Raw genomic sequence first — 21,140 nt, forward strand, 5'->3', positions numbered from 1 at the left:
AAAAAAAAGAAAAGAAAAGAAAAAAAAGTCAGATGAGGCTTCTCACCTTCCTCACCTCTTTGCAAGAGTGCCCACATGTTCTCTCACATGTGTACCTAATAAATTTTCTGCCTGCTTACTTTATGCTGTGCTGTGACCTTGGAGTTTTTCTCATGGCATGGCCAAGAACCTGGGACACCAAATCTGGCAACATATTTTGGCGAGCCAGCCAGGAGACATTTCTCTCTGGCTGTCTGGACTGGTGAGTCATAGCTAGTGACTGGGAGGCTTGGCCGCATGCTTTTGCTTTTTATTCTTGTTTGGCTCATTGCTATCCATTTCTATGTCTTCATGTAACTTTGTCTCTAGGAATTTAGGGGCTCTGATCTGGCTCCCCCAGGACATAAACTCAGTTCACTCTAAGCCTCTGACTCCCTCCTCAGAGGGGGTCAGGAGCTTGTCTCCAACCTGTGTAGATCCAAGGAATTCAGGGCAGAGGATGATACCACCCTTTGGGACTTGACTGAGGGCCTCTCTCCATGTGGAGAAGAAACCCAGTGGGGGCCAAATCAAGACCCCCTGTCTCTCTCTCTCTCTCTCTTCATGATTCCCCAAATTCTTTTCCTCTTCTCTGTAGACCCAAATTCTTCCTCCTCTCTAATCTGTTCCTCTTTCCCTCTTTGACAGAGATCCTCTCCTCTGCTTCCATGAGAGTCTCCCTCTTTCTCCTCTGCCTGGCTCCAGTGCCTTCTGAGACATCCAGTCTTTTGTAACAAAGGATTCTGGGCTAAGAACTCTTGTACTAAACAAGGTGTTGTCTTTGGCATTCTGAGGAGTCACCTCTGGTTTAGGCCACTGGAAATTAGGTACTTTCCAATGGGAGTGTCTCCCCTTCAGGACTTGATTGCTTCATCTATTCAGACCATTGCCAAATATAAAGCTTCTCCTCCAGATTATGCTCACTTTTTAACCCTCAGAAAACTGGAATCTCAGAAGGCAAGTATTCCTGGGAGTGTTGTCCTAGACTTCTCTCAGTTAGAGCAAACACCCTATCTCGGGAGCATAGGTCTCCACATTTCCCAGGGAGGAAAGTCCCAGGAACACCTGGCAACTCATCCTGGCATTAACTGTTAAAGACAGAAAAGGTGGTTTTAAACTCATAAGTGGGAGTCTGTAGGCCCATTGAGAGCTTTTGCATCTTCCTCTCAATGTCAGGAGCAGATTATCTGATGAAATGGTTGCCCAACAAAATCTGACTTTCCCAGGAATTCAGATTTACATTAGTATAACTTTTTGAGCTTCCACTAACCCACCCTAGAACATGGCCAGGTTTTTCTTTTTCTCCTGAGTGACTGCCCTTAGCTTATTATAATTAACTGGCATGCTGGGACATTTTCTCCACCAAGAACATGATCCCCATGTTCCCAAGTGATTGGGCTGGAAGAGAGGAAAGACTCCTTGAGAATGTTGTCCTGGAATTCTTCCAGGCAAAGCCTGGGAACCCCCCCCCTCCCCCGGAAGCTTAGATCCAGATATTTCTCAGGAAAAGTGTACTGGAGATGCCCGGGGTCATGTTAGGCCAGCAGAGAATGAAATGCCCAGCTCTGGTACATGTTGGGTACCCCATGCAGTCACGCTAGTGTGAGGCTCCTCTTTTTCCTTTTTCAGATAAAATGGGAAATTCCACCTGCTAATAAAACTAATAAAATGAAGCATAGCCCTCCAGTGGGAGTCTCAATTACAATGCCATCCTCTAGTCTGAAAAAAAACAGAAAGCAGTAAAAATTCCCTATGCCCAGATGTTTATGGTGATCAAGACAGGGACCTGAAACTTGTCTCAATTTCCATTACAGAAAATACACCACCAAGCCAGTTAATTATAACAAGCTAAGGAAAATCACTCAGGAGGAAAAAGGAAAGCCCAGCCATGTTCTAGGGGGGGTTAGTGGAAGCTCAAACAGGTTTACTAATGTAAGCCTCAATTCCTGGGATAGTCAGATTTTCTTGGGCACCCATTTCATCAGTCTGCCCTTGACATTCAGAGAAAGTTGCAAAAGTTCTCATGGGCCTGCAAACTCCCACTAAGGTCCTGTTAAAACTGCTTTTTTTTATCTTTAACAATTGCCCAAGGCTGAGGAGGAGAAGGCCATGAGAGGTAAGCAAAAGACATTAGAGAATAGGCTCAGCTTATTGCAGTCACTGTTAAAAGCACTCTCTACTCGAGGCCACTGAATCCAGGCTCCAAGCCTTGAGGGCCTTGCTTAAACTGTGGGTCAGAGAGCCACTGGCAGAGAAAGTTTCAGAAACGTCAAGACAACCCTCAACCTCAGGACCCATCAGGGCCTGCCCTGAGTGCCATCAACATTGGCATGGAGCCCAGAGACCGCCCCTCAAGCCCTGCTCGTGGCAAGTGAAGGCCACCTATGGCTCTGCTGACTTCACATCTGACCATCAACCTAGAGAAGCCTCGGGTGACACTCAACATAGCAAGTAAGATTATTAATTTCTTAATTAAATAATAGAGCCACTTACTCTGTTCTGAACTGCCACGCTGGGCCTACCTCCTCTCAGACTTGCCTAGTTATGGGAGTTGATGGTAAAGCCAAAACTAAAATCTTCACTATCCCTCTTCTTTGTAAGCTTAGAAACATTCTAGTGTTCCATGAATTTCTCATTGTCCCTGAATGCCCCACCCCTCTTCTGGGGAAAGAGCTTCTTCATTCCCTGGGGGCCACCCTAAGAGTACCAAACCTGGCTCGTGTTTACCCTTTGTTTGCCCCAGGGCCTCTACTAGATCAAGGCCTCTCAGTATTCCAAAGAAGTCCTTGAGCAAATAAACCCATCTGTATGGGATGAAGACATCCCAGGCTAGCCTGTGAGTAACCCGACTGTGCAAGTTTTCTATCCTAAACCTTAAAAATCCTTTTTTTTTAAAAATATCCCTCTTCACCCTAACTCTCAATATCTGTTTGCTGTTGAATGGCAGGGACTTAAAAATAAGATTCCTACCCTACTCAGTGCTGCTCCAAGGGTTTCAAAATAATCCCATATCTTTAATAAAACTTAAGCATCAGAATTTACTGGTCTCCAACTGTCTCAAAGTACAGTCTTGCAATATGTTAACTTTACGAACTAACCTGTTCCTAATACAAAAGTGAATTTTGTTCGCTGTAGTCATTGCTAATTGAATGGATATGGTAAGTGAGTCACAGAAAATTTAAGAAAGTGAGTTTTGTAGTCATTACTCACTACAAGCTATAGATGGAAATACAAAGCTGTGGAAGGTTTTACAAAGTGAATTTCATGACCCATTGCTGACTGTAAGCCACGGATGGATGTGGAAAGCTGTGAAGAGTTTGAGAAAGTAAGTTCTGTTTGTAGTCATTGCTAACTATAAGAAGTTACAGAAGTTTATAAAAATGTATTGTCATAGTCAATGCTGCTCTCTGTTAAACTGTTCTTAATGAAAAGTTATAAAATTTTTCTTAACCATATAAGTACTGTCTAAAAGATAAAAGTTTTTAACATATCAAAATAATATCCTTATTTATGTTAACTTTACCATCCTTTATTTCAGAAGACAAGTCTTATTCATAAAAGAAAACTGTTAACAAATAATTTTTTCTTTCACCTTGCAAAAATGAAGTGCTAAAATAGTTTAACATATTAAATATTATAATAATTAAGAGAAATGTTCCATACTTCTGTTAAGCTAAAATGTCATATATTTAGAAATTGTATGAAATTTCTAAAAACTTAACATATTTTCACTGTCCATGTTATATCCTAATACTAATCTGTATAGTAACCAAATTTACTTGTCAGTTACACTACTTTGCTCTAAAGTGTTCCTAAAAAAAAAAGTGGTCAACTATAAGTCAGAACTTCATCTTCAACAAAAAGGACTTTAAAAGAACAAGGCAAGTATATAAATTATGTTCTACCTGTTAACGCTAGTAAATGTGTAAAGATAAAAAGAACAAAATTTCTGCTGTAATTTGGCAAATATTTTTATTTCTAAAAGCAGCTTCACTAACCAAAAAAACAACAAAAGCAAAGCATGCAGTAGCCAAACTAAAGAGAAGCCAAGCCCTGCTGCCAAGGATTTTAGTTCCAGAAAGCAACTCATTGCCCTCACCTGAGCTCTAGAACTAGGAAAAGCAAAAGGCCTTGGCTTCCTAATCCTACAATCTGATGCAGCAGTGTAGAAAGGGCAAGGCTTTTTCCCAATTAAACACAAGAAATATTCAATCACTTAAGTGCTGTGCCCTTGCCAACAAAAATAGCTGTAATTCATTGCCCTAGACATCAAAAAATAATACTAACATCTCTTGAAGAACTAACCAGGCTAACCGGGCAGCCAAAGCCACAGCATGATCAATCAAACCCCTTGGAAATGTCATTCCTGCACCCTTAATTTGCCACATGCCTCTTATTCCCCAATTAAGCAGGAATAAGCCGCCCAGGTAGAATTCACTTTTAGACCTGAAGGATAGTCATTTCCTTCCCTCTTCCCCAGTCCCACTTGGCTAATGCCTCTCCCAGGCCCACTCACTTCTGTCCTCTTCTTGCTATTAACTGGCCCCTGCATCTTTAAACTTCTCACCAAATTTGTTTCTTCCAAACTAGAAACCTTTCATAACAAACTTCTCCCCAAGAGAAGCAATGCTGCTGTCCCCCACGTTCAAGCAGCCACGACAACAGCACAGCCAGACTTCTGCACTACCACAATTAGGGCCTGTGACCACGGAGAGCTCGAAGCAATTACAGAAGATGGACCATCAGCCCAAATTCCCTTAGGATTAGGGGACTTAGAAATCTCTAAGGGAGAAATGTTGCAGGGTTAGAATTAGGCAGTGGCTGGCTCAGGAAAGGGCAAACTCCAAAAAGCAATCAGGCCTCAAGGAGAAAGATAACTCAGAAGAACAGCAACAACTAGCACGAGGGGGGGGGGGGTGGCAGGGCAGCAAACAACCCCCTCCTGAATGAGTCATCTACGGAGAAAAGCCAACCCACCCACCCACATGTCCCATCTACATGAGGCCCCACCCTGGAGAGAAGGGAAGGTGGGAGGAAGAGCCCTAAAAAGGAAGGGGGACTAAAGCTAATCTATAAAAGCAAATGGCCCCACATTGCCGGGGCCTCTCGCCTCCCTCACCTGTCTTTGCAAGTGTGCCTGCGTGTCCTCTCACACATGCACCTAATACATTTTCTGTCTGCTCTTAAAAAAAAAAAATAGGTTTGGTAGCAACTTAATACAGATGAAAATACAACCTATATAAAAACAGGATTCAATGGAGGGAAAAACATGTTATTAACCAAAGTAAATTTAGAGCTTTCATGTATGCCACTCAACATCTGAAGCTTCTCCACTAAAAAGCCAAACTGATGTTCATAAAGAAGGCTACAAAAATACTACAAAAGTATGAGCCTTCCATTTGGATTTTCTATTTGGTGAGGGTGTGTTTATTGGTTACCCTTCTCTTAGGAACAATGAAATTATCTAAAATTGAGTGTTGGACTGCTGACTTTGGACACGAGACCCAGTAGATGGAGGTGGCCGAAAGCTGCACTGAGTAGATTGATGAACGATGGTGTAAACATATGATCCAACACGGCGCTGATAAAAAAGGAACAAAGTTGTGAGGCAGGCAACCAGGTCAATGAACCTGTGGGACATTTGGCGAGGCAAAATAAGCCAGAAACTAAAGAGCAAATATTGTATGATCTCATTTAGAAATACTTATAAGAAAACTGGGGCCTAGATTATAAACTCTTATAGCAGTCACATTTAGTCCGGAGTGGTAATTGTTATTTCTGGATTTTGAGGGATTGTTTTATGTATGTACAACCTGGTATTTAGAGGTAAGAATGAAGCCAATCAGGTTGAGATTAAGTTAATTCAGAATACAGGGTTAAGGAATACATTGCCTGTGTTTTAGAACTTCACCTACTCTTTGAGACCAAAGGAAGACAGTTTTATTGTGTCCAGAACCTAGGCTTTCTGTAGCACATAATCTTAACTCAACCTGTCTGAATAGATCATTTTAGCAATCCAAACACAGGGAGCCCAGAGTAAGAATGAGGGCCTTTAATCCTGCATAGCTTAATGTAATGCCAGGATACATCCCAGAGTATACCAAGCAGATAATCACAAAGTATGGCAAAGTCCCTTGAGGGATGGGAGAAAAATTACTAAATAAACTACTAAATTTTACCACCAGGGAAACCTTGGATACTGTGCCAAACATTAGGGACGCCCAGGTCAATAGGCGAAGCCCTCTATCTTGAGGCTTGCTCTTGTAAAGCTTAGTATGTAGCCTAAGAGGCACCTCTGAAGGATCTCTTTGGTTTCTCAGATGTGGCCTCTCTCTAAGCCCAACTCTGCAAATGAAATCATTGCCTTCCCCACTACATGGGACATGACATACAGGGGTGAAAGTGTCCCTGGCAGCATGGGAGATGAATCCTAGGGGAAGAGCCTGGCCCTGATGCCTTGGGATCAACAATGCCATTCTGACCAAAAGGGGGAAAGAGGTGTAGAATAAGGTACCAGTGACTGAGAGTTCAAACAGAGTCGAGAGGTTAGGGGTGGTCACTCTTACGCATGCTTCGGTTGGTCATTGCTACCTATGATAACTTGCCAAACCCCAACCAAAACCACCCCTGCCAATCACGAATAACACCTAGGGCATTATATAAGATTCTACAAAGGTTCTATGCACTAGGGTAACTTTTCAGACACTTACAACCTCAATGGGTCAAGTCCTGAAACCTAGATGTGCCAGCCTCTCCAGAACATCAACTAGTTCCATCCCACTATCCCACATTATCGACAGCTCCTTCCAACATGAAAAAGTTAGAATGGGCACAGCCCAAATAAATACCCCTAAAGAGTAGAAGAAAGATCAAATGTGATGGTGGAGTTGTACAGAGAAGGTCGGGTTTAACAAAACAAATGAGTATGAGTGCTGAATCATTATACTGATATTCCTTTTAGTCTCCAGTATCTTAGAGCAGCTAGAAAAAAAAATCCAAAATTGTGGAATTGTAATGCATACTAAACTCTGAAATCTGTTCTACAACTAATTGTTGCAATGGACTTTGAAATTCATTGCTTTTATGTATATATGTTATTTAAAGAGGAGTATAATAGAGAAGATAGGATTTAACAGATGAGTATGACTGCTGAAGTCATGATATCTGTTGGTCTCCAGTGTCTTGGAGCACCTAGGAGAAAAAATGAAAAATTGTAGAACTGTAAGCCATACCAGACTTTAAAATCTGTTCTATAACTACTTGTTAAAATGTACTTGGAAATTTGCTTTTTTTGTATATATATTTCACAATCTAAAAATGTTTTAAAAAAATATCTATTAACCTTCCCATACCACACAAAAAGACAGAGAAAAAAAAATTATAAATCCCTAGCTACACCTAGACTAATCACAAGTTATTCTCTAACAAAGACAGATACAGAAAAACATCTTTTCACAAGCTCAGCTTTCAAGAACAGTACCTCATTTGGGTGTTTTCCCGCTTATACTCTTTTTTTAGTATAAACAAATATGGTTATGTAGTAGAATACACACTTTTCCTTAAAAAAAGAATCACACATTTCATTTTATATATACAACAAATTTTAATTATGTACTGAAAATAAATTACAGGAAATAACTTTAAAATGCAACAGAGGACAAAGTTTCACAACAAACATTCCCAGTGAACTCCCTTGGCAGGGGGAGGGGAGCAGGAAGGGGGGGGTGAGATTGCAGTGCTCAAGGAAGATAAATATCACAAATTTATCAAAAACTTCAAATTGTCTATGCATTCACACACTGACATGAGCCACAAACATTCCTTCACAGGGACTGTACTTATTAGCCTACCACAGAACCAGATTTTGCCATAAACTACAAAACTTTTAATACAAAATCGTATTTATATATTTATAATTCATATACATGCCCTATCTGTGATTTTAGAAAATAAAAGCTACACACTGTACAGACACTCTTAACTCATAGCTGTAGGCAACATTTTTGGATGGAATTTATCCCCCAAGAAATTAATGGCATATTTTATGTACATGAAGGCTAAACTGCAAAAAAAGACAGTTCAGTTTCCCAGATATGCATCTCCTTTTAGGGCAGGTTTGTAAATTTAAAAAGGCAAGACAAATGTACACCTCAGAATCATTTTCTTAGCTACAAGAGTTGTCATGTAATTTGTGAAGTTTCTGATACATGCATTTATGTAATACTGGTATTGAAGGCAATAAAGCAATATATACTTTTAATGTAGTGGCTCAATAAAGGCTTCATTGTCATTCTAATCTGATTCTTGGTACAGTGATTCATAACTTCTCTAAAAATTAAAATTTCTATGGGACACTCTTAAAGAGACTCTAAATAGATTTCTTAAAATATTTCCCTGAAATATCCTTTCACATAAGACAAATTTCACTAACATTAGATTAAGAAAAAAGAAAAAAAGAATTAAACATGGCACAAATGTGCATGATAAACTAATGCTCCTCAGCCAATCTCCATGTCTTAGGAGCCAATGAAAAGAATGCTTAAAACCAACAAACAATTTTCACACTCTGTGGCAGCCATCTGTGAGGCCAGTTATACTAAACTACTTCTACAGTTGATTGTAAACTTTGGTTTATTTTTGAGTTCTCATTGTACAGCAAGCATGAAAAAAGGGAGAGTGGAGTCCATGAGGAGATGAACTGTCAGTCTGTCTTTAATCTGGCATGATGAGACACCTGGTCAGTCAGGCCTGCTTTGATAGAGTTTGTTACAGACTGCCTTATGTTTTCCTCCATCAAATTATCACCCAGGGGCTTCAATACCTGTGGTATGAGAAATGTGCAAAACAAACAAAAATATGAGGTAAAAAAAGAGTTACATATAAAAATAGATATAAAAATTCAATTCAAAGCAATGAAGAAAATAACCAGGAATGTGGGAAATAAAAAGATGCTTCTCTACAAAAGTTATGAGGCTACAAATAACACAGTAAGACATCATATAATGCAACAAAAAGCACTTTCCTCCTATTCAAACCATTTACAATTCCTATGAGATGGATGTGCAATTCCATACCCTATATGCAGCATCAAATCTGGTATGTATACAGCATTTATGCAGACCGGCCCAGACGGTCCTGCTTATTGTCCTACATGTATAAGTGAGAACACTTCAGATAGAGAAAAAAGTCAAAAATACTGTCTAATTTTTCTTCTTGTTATTGTTGGATGACAGTCTCTGTCGCTGTGCTGATGAAAGAGTACGATGAACCATTCGACGTCTAGTAACTTCAAACAGTTTGGAAAACACCTAAAACATGGAGTGATTTGTTAGGAGAATACCTTAAGAATGCCTTGAAATTAAAGAGTTTTAGACTACAAGAATTTGAGAGCTGGTAGGTTTCTCACCTTCCTGGGACTCCTCTGAAGCAAAAGAAAAGAGAAATGCAAAGAAATTTACATGAGGTTTGTTGAAACAGCAGAAATCTCTGACTAGTCATCACCCTACCTCAACCATACTAAAATGATTGTGCACACTTCAGATTCTTCTTTTAACTGGCTTTTGTAATAATGGCATTTCTAAACCCTAGGATCAATGCTGTAGAGAAGATGAATATTTTTTAAAACAACATGCTGACTATATAATTATTGAAATTCATGTTGTAGAAAATTAATGATGATCCAAAATTTTATGTAATATCAAAAAAAGGAGGTTGTAATACTTTTTAATCCATCTTCTATTTGAAGTTACCAAGGAAACATGAAGTGATATTTTTTAAGAGGTCAAAATTGAAATTTCACAAATAAGCAAACACAAGTCCACACAAGTGAACTTCTAAATCAAATCTGAATATATACAGCATTTCTCTAAAGAGTAAATGCAACATACAAATTAATAGAGTGGGTCACATTATTACACATAGTGAACAACTAATCAACTTTCTTCAAAAGATGATTTGCTTCCTCAGTCTTTAAATTTAAAGGCAAAATAAATGTGGAACTTCATCAGCCAGAAATGTCATCTGAAAATGCCTATTATATTGTCCATCAGTAATAAGTGCAACTTTTATTCTGGCCCTTGATATGATGCTCAAGTATTTCACAATGACCATTTTAATGACAACATCCTTAAATGGAATTGTATGCACATGGGTGATTTCAGCACATGGCTGGCAGATACATAACATGGCTTTCCTCGGTCGATATTTGCTGGGGAAGAATTCACAGCCTGACTTTGAATTCTCATTTGAGGTAAAAGATTATGATTGAAGTTGATTCTTTCCTTGTGGAGTTTTGCTTCTTTCACTGGTCATTTCCACAGTACAGAGGTCAAACAAAGTTTCTTTACTTTAAGAGATCCCTACAGGATGCTTCCAGACAGGACATCACCACTATCTCCATGAAAGGTAACAAAGATCTGTCTACCATCCAATATTTTTCCCAGAATATAAGTGTGTGTTGCTTCTTGCCAATATTAGTCAGAAACTTCTTTTGCTTTCCCAAAGCACTATGCTTCCGAAATTTATTTTTCTTACCTTCATAAATATTTTACTGATTTTATTTTCTTTTCTCTAAGGAAAAAATTCATTAGAGATTCTGGCCCTGCCCACCGTCCGCCCACCATCAGGCCCATGACTAGAAATCCATCCAGAATATATTACAGATCGGCTAACTGAAGCATATTACAGTTCTGACTTCAAAGGGAAAAAACCTCTTCAATTCATACTTTACATTCAGATTATACATCCAAACAAAACAGAAAACATTTTTCTGATATTCCTCATATAAAGGAAAAGCAAATATGCAAATACTGAGGAAGAAAAAAAAACCACAAGGATAATGAGATTATCACTGAAAAACCAAAAGATACCAACCTGTTCCCACAGTGTTTCAGCAATCTGATCAATCATTGTTCCAATTTCTCTGAACTCCCCAGAGTATTTAACATATGCCCAAGTACAAAGAGATGTCAGTGCTAACCCCATGATAAGGTTACACAAGACGGCTATAGAGTTCAGGCCAATGAAGCCCGTCAATCCTGAGATTATGTACATAGCGAACATGACCGCAAACAGTGTGGCAGGAGTACGAGCAGCATAGAAGATATTTTTGCCATCGTTGTGCTTTATAAAATTTGCATAGGTTTCTTCAATTTCAGCCTCAAGCTGGTCCTGATAACGACGGCAGAACTCATCTCCACCCATTTTTTTTACAGAACGAAACTGTTTAATTGCCACTTCCTTGAGATTCAGGTGTTTTCTCTCCAAATCCGAAGGTGCAATGTAAGGCTTGTCCCCACCACATACCTGTACAGACAGAATTAGAGTTAGGACAGATTATACACCCTAGGAATAATTTAACAGTTCAAAGAAGTTCCCTATTTACAGTTTTTAGTCTCAGAGTCAAACCTACATGGTTCAGTTCTAAACTAGTTTATAAAACTCACGTTATCATAACCTCTTTATTTCTTAGATGTTTAACTGAATCAGGTAAAAATAACTTTCTAAATTTGACAAATACTAGTAAAACTGAAGATAAAATATTTACACTGCAGTCTATACTTACTTCACGTGACCAAGTAAGATACTATAATAGCACAAGAAGACTGCTGGCAAGAGAGCAGGTAAAAGGTAATACACTAAAAAGTTTATTTTAATGTTTGAGGAGTTAGAAAGCATAGCATAGGACCGGCTATTGGCTTTAAGCTGATGTTACTTACATCAGAGGGTACTAATAACAGCACTCTGCACCACGTCAGAAAATATTCAAATACAGTTTTATATAATAACTTGCCACTAGTACTCTGCACTCTAAACCACGTGAATTATCTTTGTAACAGTTTCTATCCCCAGCAAAGACAACAAATGGTTATTGGGGCATGATGTATATGACAATATGTAAGGAGCACAAATTAGCTCAATTATTTTAAATATAAATAATTCTATCCCACTCTAGTGTCCAGTTTAAATTTTATTTACAAACCTGTTCCATACTTTTACAATAGATATCTCTTGCTCCTGCTACTGCAGCAAGATTATTAGCTTCAGCTGTTGCCTAAAAAAAAATTAAAATGTATCAATGTCAAAAATACCTGGTGAGTCTACAAACTCAAGTCTAAACATGAACCAGAGAAAAATATTATCAACTCCCAGTTTTCCTTTCCTACAGAAGGAAACCTTAGTATAAATGACAAAAATACTTCCAATAAGATAACCCACCTAATTTTGTTTTGCTTAGGTTCATGTTGAAATGGGTTTGTAGAAAATACCACATTTGCTCAGGAAATAGATAAAGAATTAAACAGATATAGCCCAAAAGATGTCTCCAAATAAAAGGAATCAAGATTTACTCACTTGATTTTGATAATCAACATTATACAAGAAACATTTCCCCCAAACTTCTTATGACTGAATTTTATTAAGAAAAAAAAAACTTGTTTAATTTACTATAAAACTGGAAAGTTGTGCAAACCAGCACATTCCTTAAAGTATTAATATATTGCTCCAAAAGAACATCAGTAAAAACAACGAAAGTAAACAGTTCTAAATCATTAATACCAAGAGAAAACGAACCTTCTTCCAAACAACATTCATTATCAAAGACTCAGAGAATCAGAGCAGCTTTACTTCAGAGATGCCCACAGTAAACCATCTTACTCAACAGAAAGTTTCCTATACTTAGAGCAACAGAAGAAAAGATACCAAGCACTCTTATTTCTAAAGGCTTATACATAGTTACAAAAATTATATAAAAACTCTAGAACCCATAACATGTATTACCTTTATGTCTAAAATTTATTTGCATGTAAAGAAACACTAGGGAAAAAAATTCCACCCCTGCACACCGCACCCCACCACCACCCTGCCATTTCCCATCACTGATCTCAAAAGGAAAGATTATTTTTCCCTCATAAACAATATATATGAATATATTCAACACACACAAAGAGAGGGACATTCTCTCTCTCTCTCTCTCTCTCTCTACCTGAAGCATGGACTTTGGGTGCGGAAGTTCCTCTCCTTGATAAATTTTAATGTAAGCCTGCAAAAGACAAGTTTCATTATTATAGGGGGGGTTATGCAACTGGGCTCTATATGAGCAAAGAAAATTATAAAATATAGAATTCACACCATTAAAATGAAATTCTAGATTCTGACCCTAAAAGTTTACTTATTCTAATTGTTTCAAATCAATGAGATCACACCATATCTATCCTTTAATATCTGGCTTATTTCACTCGACATGGCATGATTTCTTCAAGGTTCATCTATGTTGTCTCACATATCAGAAGGTCATTCCTCTTTTTTCGGCAGGGTCAGGCTCTGGGAATCAAACCCAGGTCTCTGGCATGGCAGGCTAGAATTCTGCCACTGAGCCACCATTGCAGCACCCTGTTTTTTGGTCATTTCTTTTTATGTCTAAATAATACTCCACCATGGATATACCACATTTTGTTTATCCATTCATCTGTAGATGAACACTTGGATTGCTTCCATCTTTTGGCAACTATGAATAATGCCACTATGAACACTGACATACAAATTTGTTTGAGTCTGTTTTCAAATCTTTTAGGTATATATCAGAAGTGGAATTTCTGAGTCACATAGTAATTCTATGTTCAACTTATTACAACTCTAAAACCACTAACAATATTTTCAGCTGCTCTTATCAAGTCCTCAGAACTCTGAGGGAAGCTTCTGTGAGTACTTGGGAAGCAAAATTGTGCTCCCAATTGCTATATCACTCACAAATGCTAAAGTGATATTACAATATGATGAATGGCTCTTTTTCTCTGAATCAGAACTGGAGAAAAAGTAGCAACATGCAAACAAAATCGCTGTCTAGAAGGTACAATAGTGTGCTACAATCTTTTAAAGATCCTTAAATACTGATACTGACATATAATTCAAAGCAGAAAGATTATGAATTTTACTACTTTTACTTTAAAATAAAGATAAGACATTTCTTACAGGTTCAGATGCAACAATCATAAGTGAGCTACAATTCTAACTTAGACAAAGCCATTTAAGAGTTTGCCTACCTTAAAATATTCTACAAGATCTCTACAAGTAACTTTAGATCCACTTATTTCTTTTTCTACCAAATTTTCAGGAGCAAGCAGCAATGGAACCAAATTTCGAAGCTCTCGTTTAAAGTCTTCATCAATATCTAGTGGACATGAAATCAGTCAGCATATTAGTCACAAGTAAATAAATAAATAATCCCACACTTGGTAAGAGTTCAAAAAATCCTATTTCATGAAATAAGAGTAAACAGTATCTGTTACTTACATTCATTAAAAAAAAAAAAAAAGCTTATCCAAACATGTCATACGCCCTATGAAAAAAAAAATATCCTACCTAATCTACTAGGCCATCTCCCCTCCATACTCCAATTACTCATCAAATATACTATGGTTTACCAAAATGAATTCCACAGTAAGTATTAACTAAAATATTCTTTTCAAAGCAGGTAAACAATTCATGAGATTCCAAGTAAATATTTTTTCCAGCCACACTATAAAAGTTTTACCAATCCTCAAGCCTTTTGCAGTCACATTCAAAATAATCCTAAAATATAAGAAAATTATACTATCCTCCTTAAAATAGAAAGACATATATCTTATTGCATCAATACACTAAATTGTAAAGCTTTTTAGTAGACTACAACCAGATATAATATTGAAAAAATCCTTCTAAGCCTTTAAAATATTTTTCAGGTTATCAGTGCAGAACAACAGGGCACATTATAAAACAGATTAGCCAATAAGCTCGGCAGCTGCAAACAAACCAGTGGAGAGCTAGAAATACAACACAGAGCATTACAGACATCACTAACAAAGCTTTAAAATGTCTTCCAGGATAAAATAGAAAATGAAGGTAACCATATATTAGGAAAAAAAGTTTCAGCCTCTAAAAAATAAGTTCTGATTTTAGCAAGAATGGGAATTCCCACCTTTCAATCTCCCATCAAAACTAGGATTAGTTGCAACTTTAAGACCAGGATGTGGCAAAAGGAAGCAACCAAGATTTGAGAAACAATTGTGAATGTGCTTCCTTACATTCTGAAGCTCTTCATGTTGATTTTGTTTTACCTGGGGGTAGAAGAGGACAGGGTGAAGATACCAACAGAAAAAAAAAAAACATAAAGAAAACACCCACATACACTCTCTCTCTCACTCATGCGCATGCTTAACTCAGATGTTACTCCAGATAGGGATTTACTTAATATAAAATATTACCAAACACAATTAAGACTCTACTTTTTCTTAAACCAGAAAAGATGTTTTTCCTAACTAAGGTATGTAGAATACCAAGTAATACAAGTAATAATTAAACATAATAATATGTATCATCTGAATAATAAGCTGTGGTTTGATTTACAGGTCAGTAAATACATTAAAAATCTGCATTTAAAGTACTTATAATTGTGGAGAGAAATTTTTTTAAATACTAATTTGCATACAAATAAAAAGGTTAGCTCTTCAAGAAAAAATTACAGCTAAACTGAAAAGTTCCAGTACAGTCCAAAGAAGCTTAGAAATTTGTCTGGATTTCAGAGCACTCTGCACATGATTACTTATGATTTACACTAGTTATGAGAAAGTGTGGGAAAAAAAATAAATGCTATGTATTTTCTTAAACTTACAAACATTTTGAATAATCACTTATATATCCTATGAACTCACATATTCTTCTAAAAACTGTTATCAAAAATTATTCTAACCCATACCAAATTTTGAAACCTGTTCTATAACTACTTGTTAAAATGTACTTTGAAATGTATTGCTTTTTTGTATACGTTTTATTTCACAATAGAAAACGTTAAAAAAAAAAAAAAGAGGTGAAATAAACACTTCTCCAGACTAGAAAAAACTTTAAAACTATGCTAGCAGCAACTAATTTTAAAAGAAATGTGAAAACTATTCCTCAGGTACAAAGAAATGGTCCCAGAGAGAAGGTTCAAGATTCAGGATGTATTAAAGAACAATAAATGTTAATTGAATTCATATATATAAATGGATATTAAAAAGATAAAGTGATAATTTCATCTGTGTGCTAGAATATCAATTAAGCATTAAATACAAAATAAAGTAATATATATCATAAGATGGGTTAAAAAAAAAAAAGAGCAATGAGCAAGTATAAATAAGACACTTACAGCCTCTATGGAAGGTTAGGGTCCTGGAAAGATAATTTGGATTGCTTTTCCACCTGGGCACTCTCCCCTTTTTCCTCCCCCCAAGGCAGGGAGCTTTAAGGGACTTTAAGCTAGACTGGATTTGAATGTAGGCAGTGTTCCAACAGAGACTGGGATATGTCATGAGTGAATCAGCTGACAGAGAGAGAGATGGATATACTGCTGCCAATTCTGTCCTGTAGACTTGTGTGTATGTGCCGCATTTTGTTTGGCCATTTGTCTACTGAATAGATATTTGGGTTGCTTCCAGCTTTTGGCAGTTGAGAACGGTACTGCTGTGGACACTGGTGTACAATTTTAAAAAAATTCTAAAAAGCATATATTCAAATGTTCACAGAGGCACCAGAATTTTTACACACCTGGAAACTACCCTAATTTCCCACAACAGAATGGAAAAAACTTTTATCTATTCCTAGTATGGAAAACTGTATAGCAATCAGAAGAAACTGAACTAAACTACCTGCAACAATATGGATTAATCTCAGAGACATAACACTGTTCAAAAGAAGTTAGATACAAAATATGAATCCATTCATATAAAGTACCAAAACAAATAAATTTTGTTATAAATCAAAATAGTGGAAAGGAGATGTGGGAAGTTAGTATGTGGAAGTGGGTGCTTCTGGGTGCTGGTTACATGGGTATTTCCAGTTTGTACAAATTCATCAAGCTATACACCTACGATTTAAACACTTTCCTGTATACATGTATCACTTCAATAAGAAGTTAAGAAACTTTGTCCTTGAGAAGTTAAGAAACTTTGTCTTTGAAGTACATAATTCAAAATATAAATTTGGCTATATGATTTTGTATTGACTTTTTCAGAACTCACCAGAGAAAACCCTGATGGCTGAAATTACCTGACAATAGCGTCTGGAAATGCTTTTCAAATAATCCAAGAAAGAAGGAACTGGTTTTAATATCTTTTTAGGTATTAGAAAATTATATTGCATCCCGAGTCTTTAAATATTGATAATTCATGGAACATGAATCATCCCATAGGCAAACAAAATATCTTATTAATCAAAAGAGAGAACTTCTGAATAAAGGGATTTTTTAAAAATGTCTTTGTGTATGTGAATAGATGGTAATCTTTAAATAACTTGCCTGTGGGTTTCCTGAGAATTTTCATGGGAAGATACCTTTAGAAACGAAGGCTCACGTTGGTGAGGTTATTTTTTAGGAATCCCTTGACATGGCATATTGCGTGGGGCAAGATACTGGATATTGGGTCCCCAATCATTAATAGTTTAGTGATGACAGGCAAGTCACTTTTCTGGGCTCCCATTTCTTTATGTATAAAAGAAGAAGGCTGAGCTAGATGATGACGAAGGCCCCTTTTCTACTCTCTATTCTCACTCGAGGAGAGTGAGCACCCCCTTGAGAGGGTTTCACCTCATCTGTGTTCACTGCCTGTACTTTCTTCGGTCTGTTCCAAATGTTCAGAAGCTCAGTTGTGCGAGAAAGAGATACGTAAGCAACTCTGATAAGTCAAAAAATTAGTCTCCTTCAAACTTTTATCCTTTGAATATTTATTCATATTTATTTATTGAGGGGACAAGTCATTGGCACTGGAAAGAACCTTAATTTTGACTCAAGAGCACTTTCCTTTTTGGCAGGACTGAACTTTTTCACCAATTATGTGTAGAGTCACTTATAATAACCTGAGATTCCTATTTTATTTCAATGATACTTAGAGACTGACAGTCTAAGCAGCGTCCAGGCAGCCCACCCCTCCACCTGGCTAAGTGCTTATGCTGGTCTTAAGGAACTGTGTGTGGGCTTACCTGCAATCTCTTTTCAAGGAATTGTTTTCCACCTTCCAAACCATATGAATGTTCATAAGGATAACTCCAATCTCGAATCAAAAACATTAATGTCTATACACAAAAAAGTAAAAATCATGTCTTACACACTAATATAAAACACTATTTTAATGATTAAAGCTACTATCACTCCTCGAAACAATCCTTGTCAAAAGTTTTAATAGGCCAAATGGTTAGTACTGCTCAGAATCATCCACATCAAGGGCCTACTCACACCAGCAACATTCACAGCCCCTATACCAAACAACTGCCCCCATGTGAGAATTCCACTGTGCACAAGGAGTCACCACAACAATAGAGGATTTTTTTTTTAATGACAAAAGGCACAACAGGGGATACAGACTATAACATTAATAGTTAAAACTGAATAATTATTAGAAGACAAAAAAAATTATTAGGAGACATTCTAGATGGCTAATTCTAGGCTAATTATAAATTTAGTGTCAATGAGGCCATTTTCACAGAACACTGTAATACACAGGCTCGGGTTCCTCAACCTTGGTGTCACTGACATTCTGGGCCATATAACCGTTAGCTGTGTGTCACCATCCTGGGCTTCGGTATAGGCCTCGCAGTTCCTGGCCTCCAGGCAACCAAAGTTGTAACAATCAAAAACTGTCTCCAGACATGTCAAATGTCCCCCGGGATGGCAAAATTATCACCAGCTGAGAATCACTGATTTAGGTCAAACAGACTATATTTATTCCTAAACACAAATGTGAAGGCCTAACCTGAGCAGGAATTTCATAAAATTGATCACTCAAGCCAGACAGCCAGACAAGAGTGAGACAGAAACTGTATAAACCCCTTAACCCTAAAAATCACCAGCAGCGCTGTCCTACAAGAAGGGGTAGGACACTGAGAAGCCAGCAGGGCAGAGTCATCTCCCTACTAGTACTACAACTGACGAAACAGTACTAATGTTGACTTATTTTGAAAAACCACATGGGGATGGGGAAGAAGATAGTGAGCGATGATAAGTGCTGGGAATTTTCTATATGAAACCAAATAAACAGTAACAGGACTAACCTCAAATCATAATAAACCACAAAAAAGAAACTAATAATATTTCTTAATGGTTTAGCATGTCTGAAAGAAATCTGACATGACTGTCTTCAATTCCCCACTGTTTTAACTGTTGGAATTAAATAACACCTAATTAAGGGAAGCATTCCCTCTTAAGAAAGCCAAGTAAAAAATATTAAAAATCAATCTAGATTCATATGTCCTATTTCCTATATTGTTGGCCTACTACTGGTAAGTACGTCAGTGATGACATTACTACCGATTACTTTTAGCTCCACTAAACTGGTTGCTGGAAATGTGTTTTCGCTGTATCCTCGTATGTTCAAAGTTACAAGCTAAGGTAGCTTAATTACTTATCACAGGTAGGTTAAAAAAAGAAAATACTCATTTACCTGAAATGGTTTCTGGTAGATTTCTTCCATTGCAAGCCTGCCATACTCTGTAAATAACTGTTAAATCAAGTTACTTAAAGTAATGCCCAAAAGACTGCAAGAAGGCATTTGTATAACTGTTCTGTATCAATCCATCAAATATTAGAGCCATTAAAATCATTTGAAAGCCAAACATTTGACTATCTAACACACTGTGCATATTTCAAATTTTTTCTAGTTAAGAAGTCATAGATCAGTTTAAACTATATAGCATTTATTACAGGTTTCTAGGTGTGAATTCACAACAAAGTGGAAATCAAGTTTTCAATAATCTGCATATATTCTTTGAGACATACATACTTGCAAGTGTTGAAGATCATCTTCTTGAATATTCTGAGACAAATTATATACCTGTTAAAACAAAATTTATTTTGTATTTATTACTATTTTATTTGAATTCCCAGCTTGCATATAATTTTGCTTGTGGAAATGAAAGCTATTTTATACCTCAGCCCAAATAAATCATTTTTTTAACCAGTGGCACATAAAAAGGGATTTTATTTTTTCCTAACAACATTCAGTATAAAAACTGAGGGGGAAGGAGTGGTGGTAAACTTTGTACAAATTGTGAATATGTGCACACAAGGCCTAGAGGGTAGCAAACATAAACAAGTGTTATTATGTAGTAAATTTCCTTTTCCCCTTTACAAAGTTTCTTTAATGTGATGACATGATCTTTCAAAAAAAAAAGCAAATGTTATTTCCATAATCATCCTTTTAAGTCAGTGAATAAGAGAGGCAATTTAGGTCTACAGAGATAAATTTAAAGATCCAAAGATAAAGTCTTCTCTGGTACAATCAGGATATAATAGCTGTTATTCAGTGGATATATCAATTCTTAAGTTAACTCATTAGCCTAAATAACTTACCAGAAAATTTTAGGTCTGCCTGTGGTAGCTGAAAGAGTAACAGTAGGTGGCACTCTTGCCCTTTTTTTAGGAGGCTTTCCAAGGCACATAGACCAAAGCTGACAATGGAGGGTCTAAGGATCCTCAGGGAAGGGAAACTGGAGAAAAGATTCACTAGATCCAGTCCTTCTGAGTCAGGTCTTTAGAAGGTGACCTAGGCTGCCACAGGAGAACAAGTGTGGGCATCCACATGTCACCTCTGCTAGGAAATAACTTATGTCTAAACAAACAGGATTACTCCAAAGATAGAACAATTTGTTCTAACAGCAAATCAGTGATAATCGAGCTGTACTACTTGGAGGTCAAGAATATATAAACACCAATTTAGGCCAGTAAACCAAAAATTATCCTCAGCTACTGACTAATTCCATACAGGGTATTCAGAAAGTAATTAATGACCCAAGTGATTAAAAACTCTAGATTTAAACTTAAAACCTAACAGAATGACAATCTCTTGTTACCTACATGAACCTAAGCTTTTAGAAAAGAGGACCAGATACTTTCATTGTCAGGGCCAGGTTACAAACAGCAAAGAGATAAGGGGATGTGTTGATTTTTAGATCATTAATACTTAGCATATGGCTTTGTACTTAATAAGTGCATAGTAAATATTTGTTGAGAGAATAAATAACAAGAGGATCAATTTGTCATTCATCTATCAGCCAGATATCTTAAGTAAAGAGAGAAAACTAGCCTCAAAGGTCAGGAAGAGAACAATAATAAATATCTTTTC

The 21,140-nt window shown here is 36.9% G+C and overlaps 1 protein-coding gene across 6 annotated transcripts in view; it reads right to left on the minus strand.

Annotated features, from left to right (window-relative positions):
* Positions 1 to 7,602: 7,602 nt before the first annotated feature.
* The window catches only part of ATL2 (atlastin GTPase 2), a 55,965-nt gene continuing 42,427 nt past the window's right edge, over positions 7,603 to 21,140 (minus strand). For 3 of the 6 annotated variants that reach the window (XM_077134021.1, XM_077134023.1, XM_077134022.1), the window contains 9 exons: positions 19,800 to 19,850; positions 19,461 to 19,517; positions 18,004 to 18,096; positions 14,972 to 15,110; positions 14,058 to 14,185; positions 13,001 to 13,057; positions 11,999 to 12,070; positions 10,891 to 11,322; positions 7,603 to 8,839 (listed from right to left, as the gene is read on the minus strand). In XM_077134021.1, coding sequence (XP_076990136.1) covers positions 8,720 to 8,839; positions 10,891 to 11,322; positions 11,999 to 12,070; positions 13,001 to 13,057; positions 14,058 to 14,185; positions 14,972 to 15,110; positions 18,004 to 18,096; positions 19,461 to 19,517; positions 19,800 to 19,850 — 1,149 coding nt within the window. In that variant the 3' untranslated portion in view covers positions 7,603 to 8,719. The other 3 variants (XM_077134024.1, XM_077134025.1, XM_077134026.1) reach the window with 2 other exon arrangements.

The sequence above is a fragment of the Tamandua tetradactyla genome, chromosome 17 (genome assembly GCF_023851605.1).
Source record: "Tamandua tetradactyla isolate mTamTet1 chromosome 17, mTamTet1.pri, whole genome shotgun sequence".
Taxonomy (NCBI): domain Eukaryota; kingdom Metazoa; phylum Chordata; class Mammalia; order Pilosa; family Myrmecophagidae; genus Tamandua; species Tamandua tetradactyla.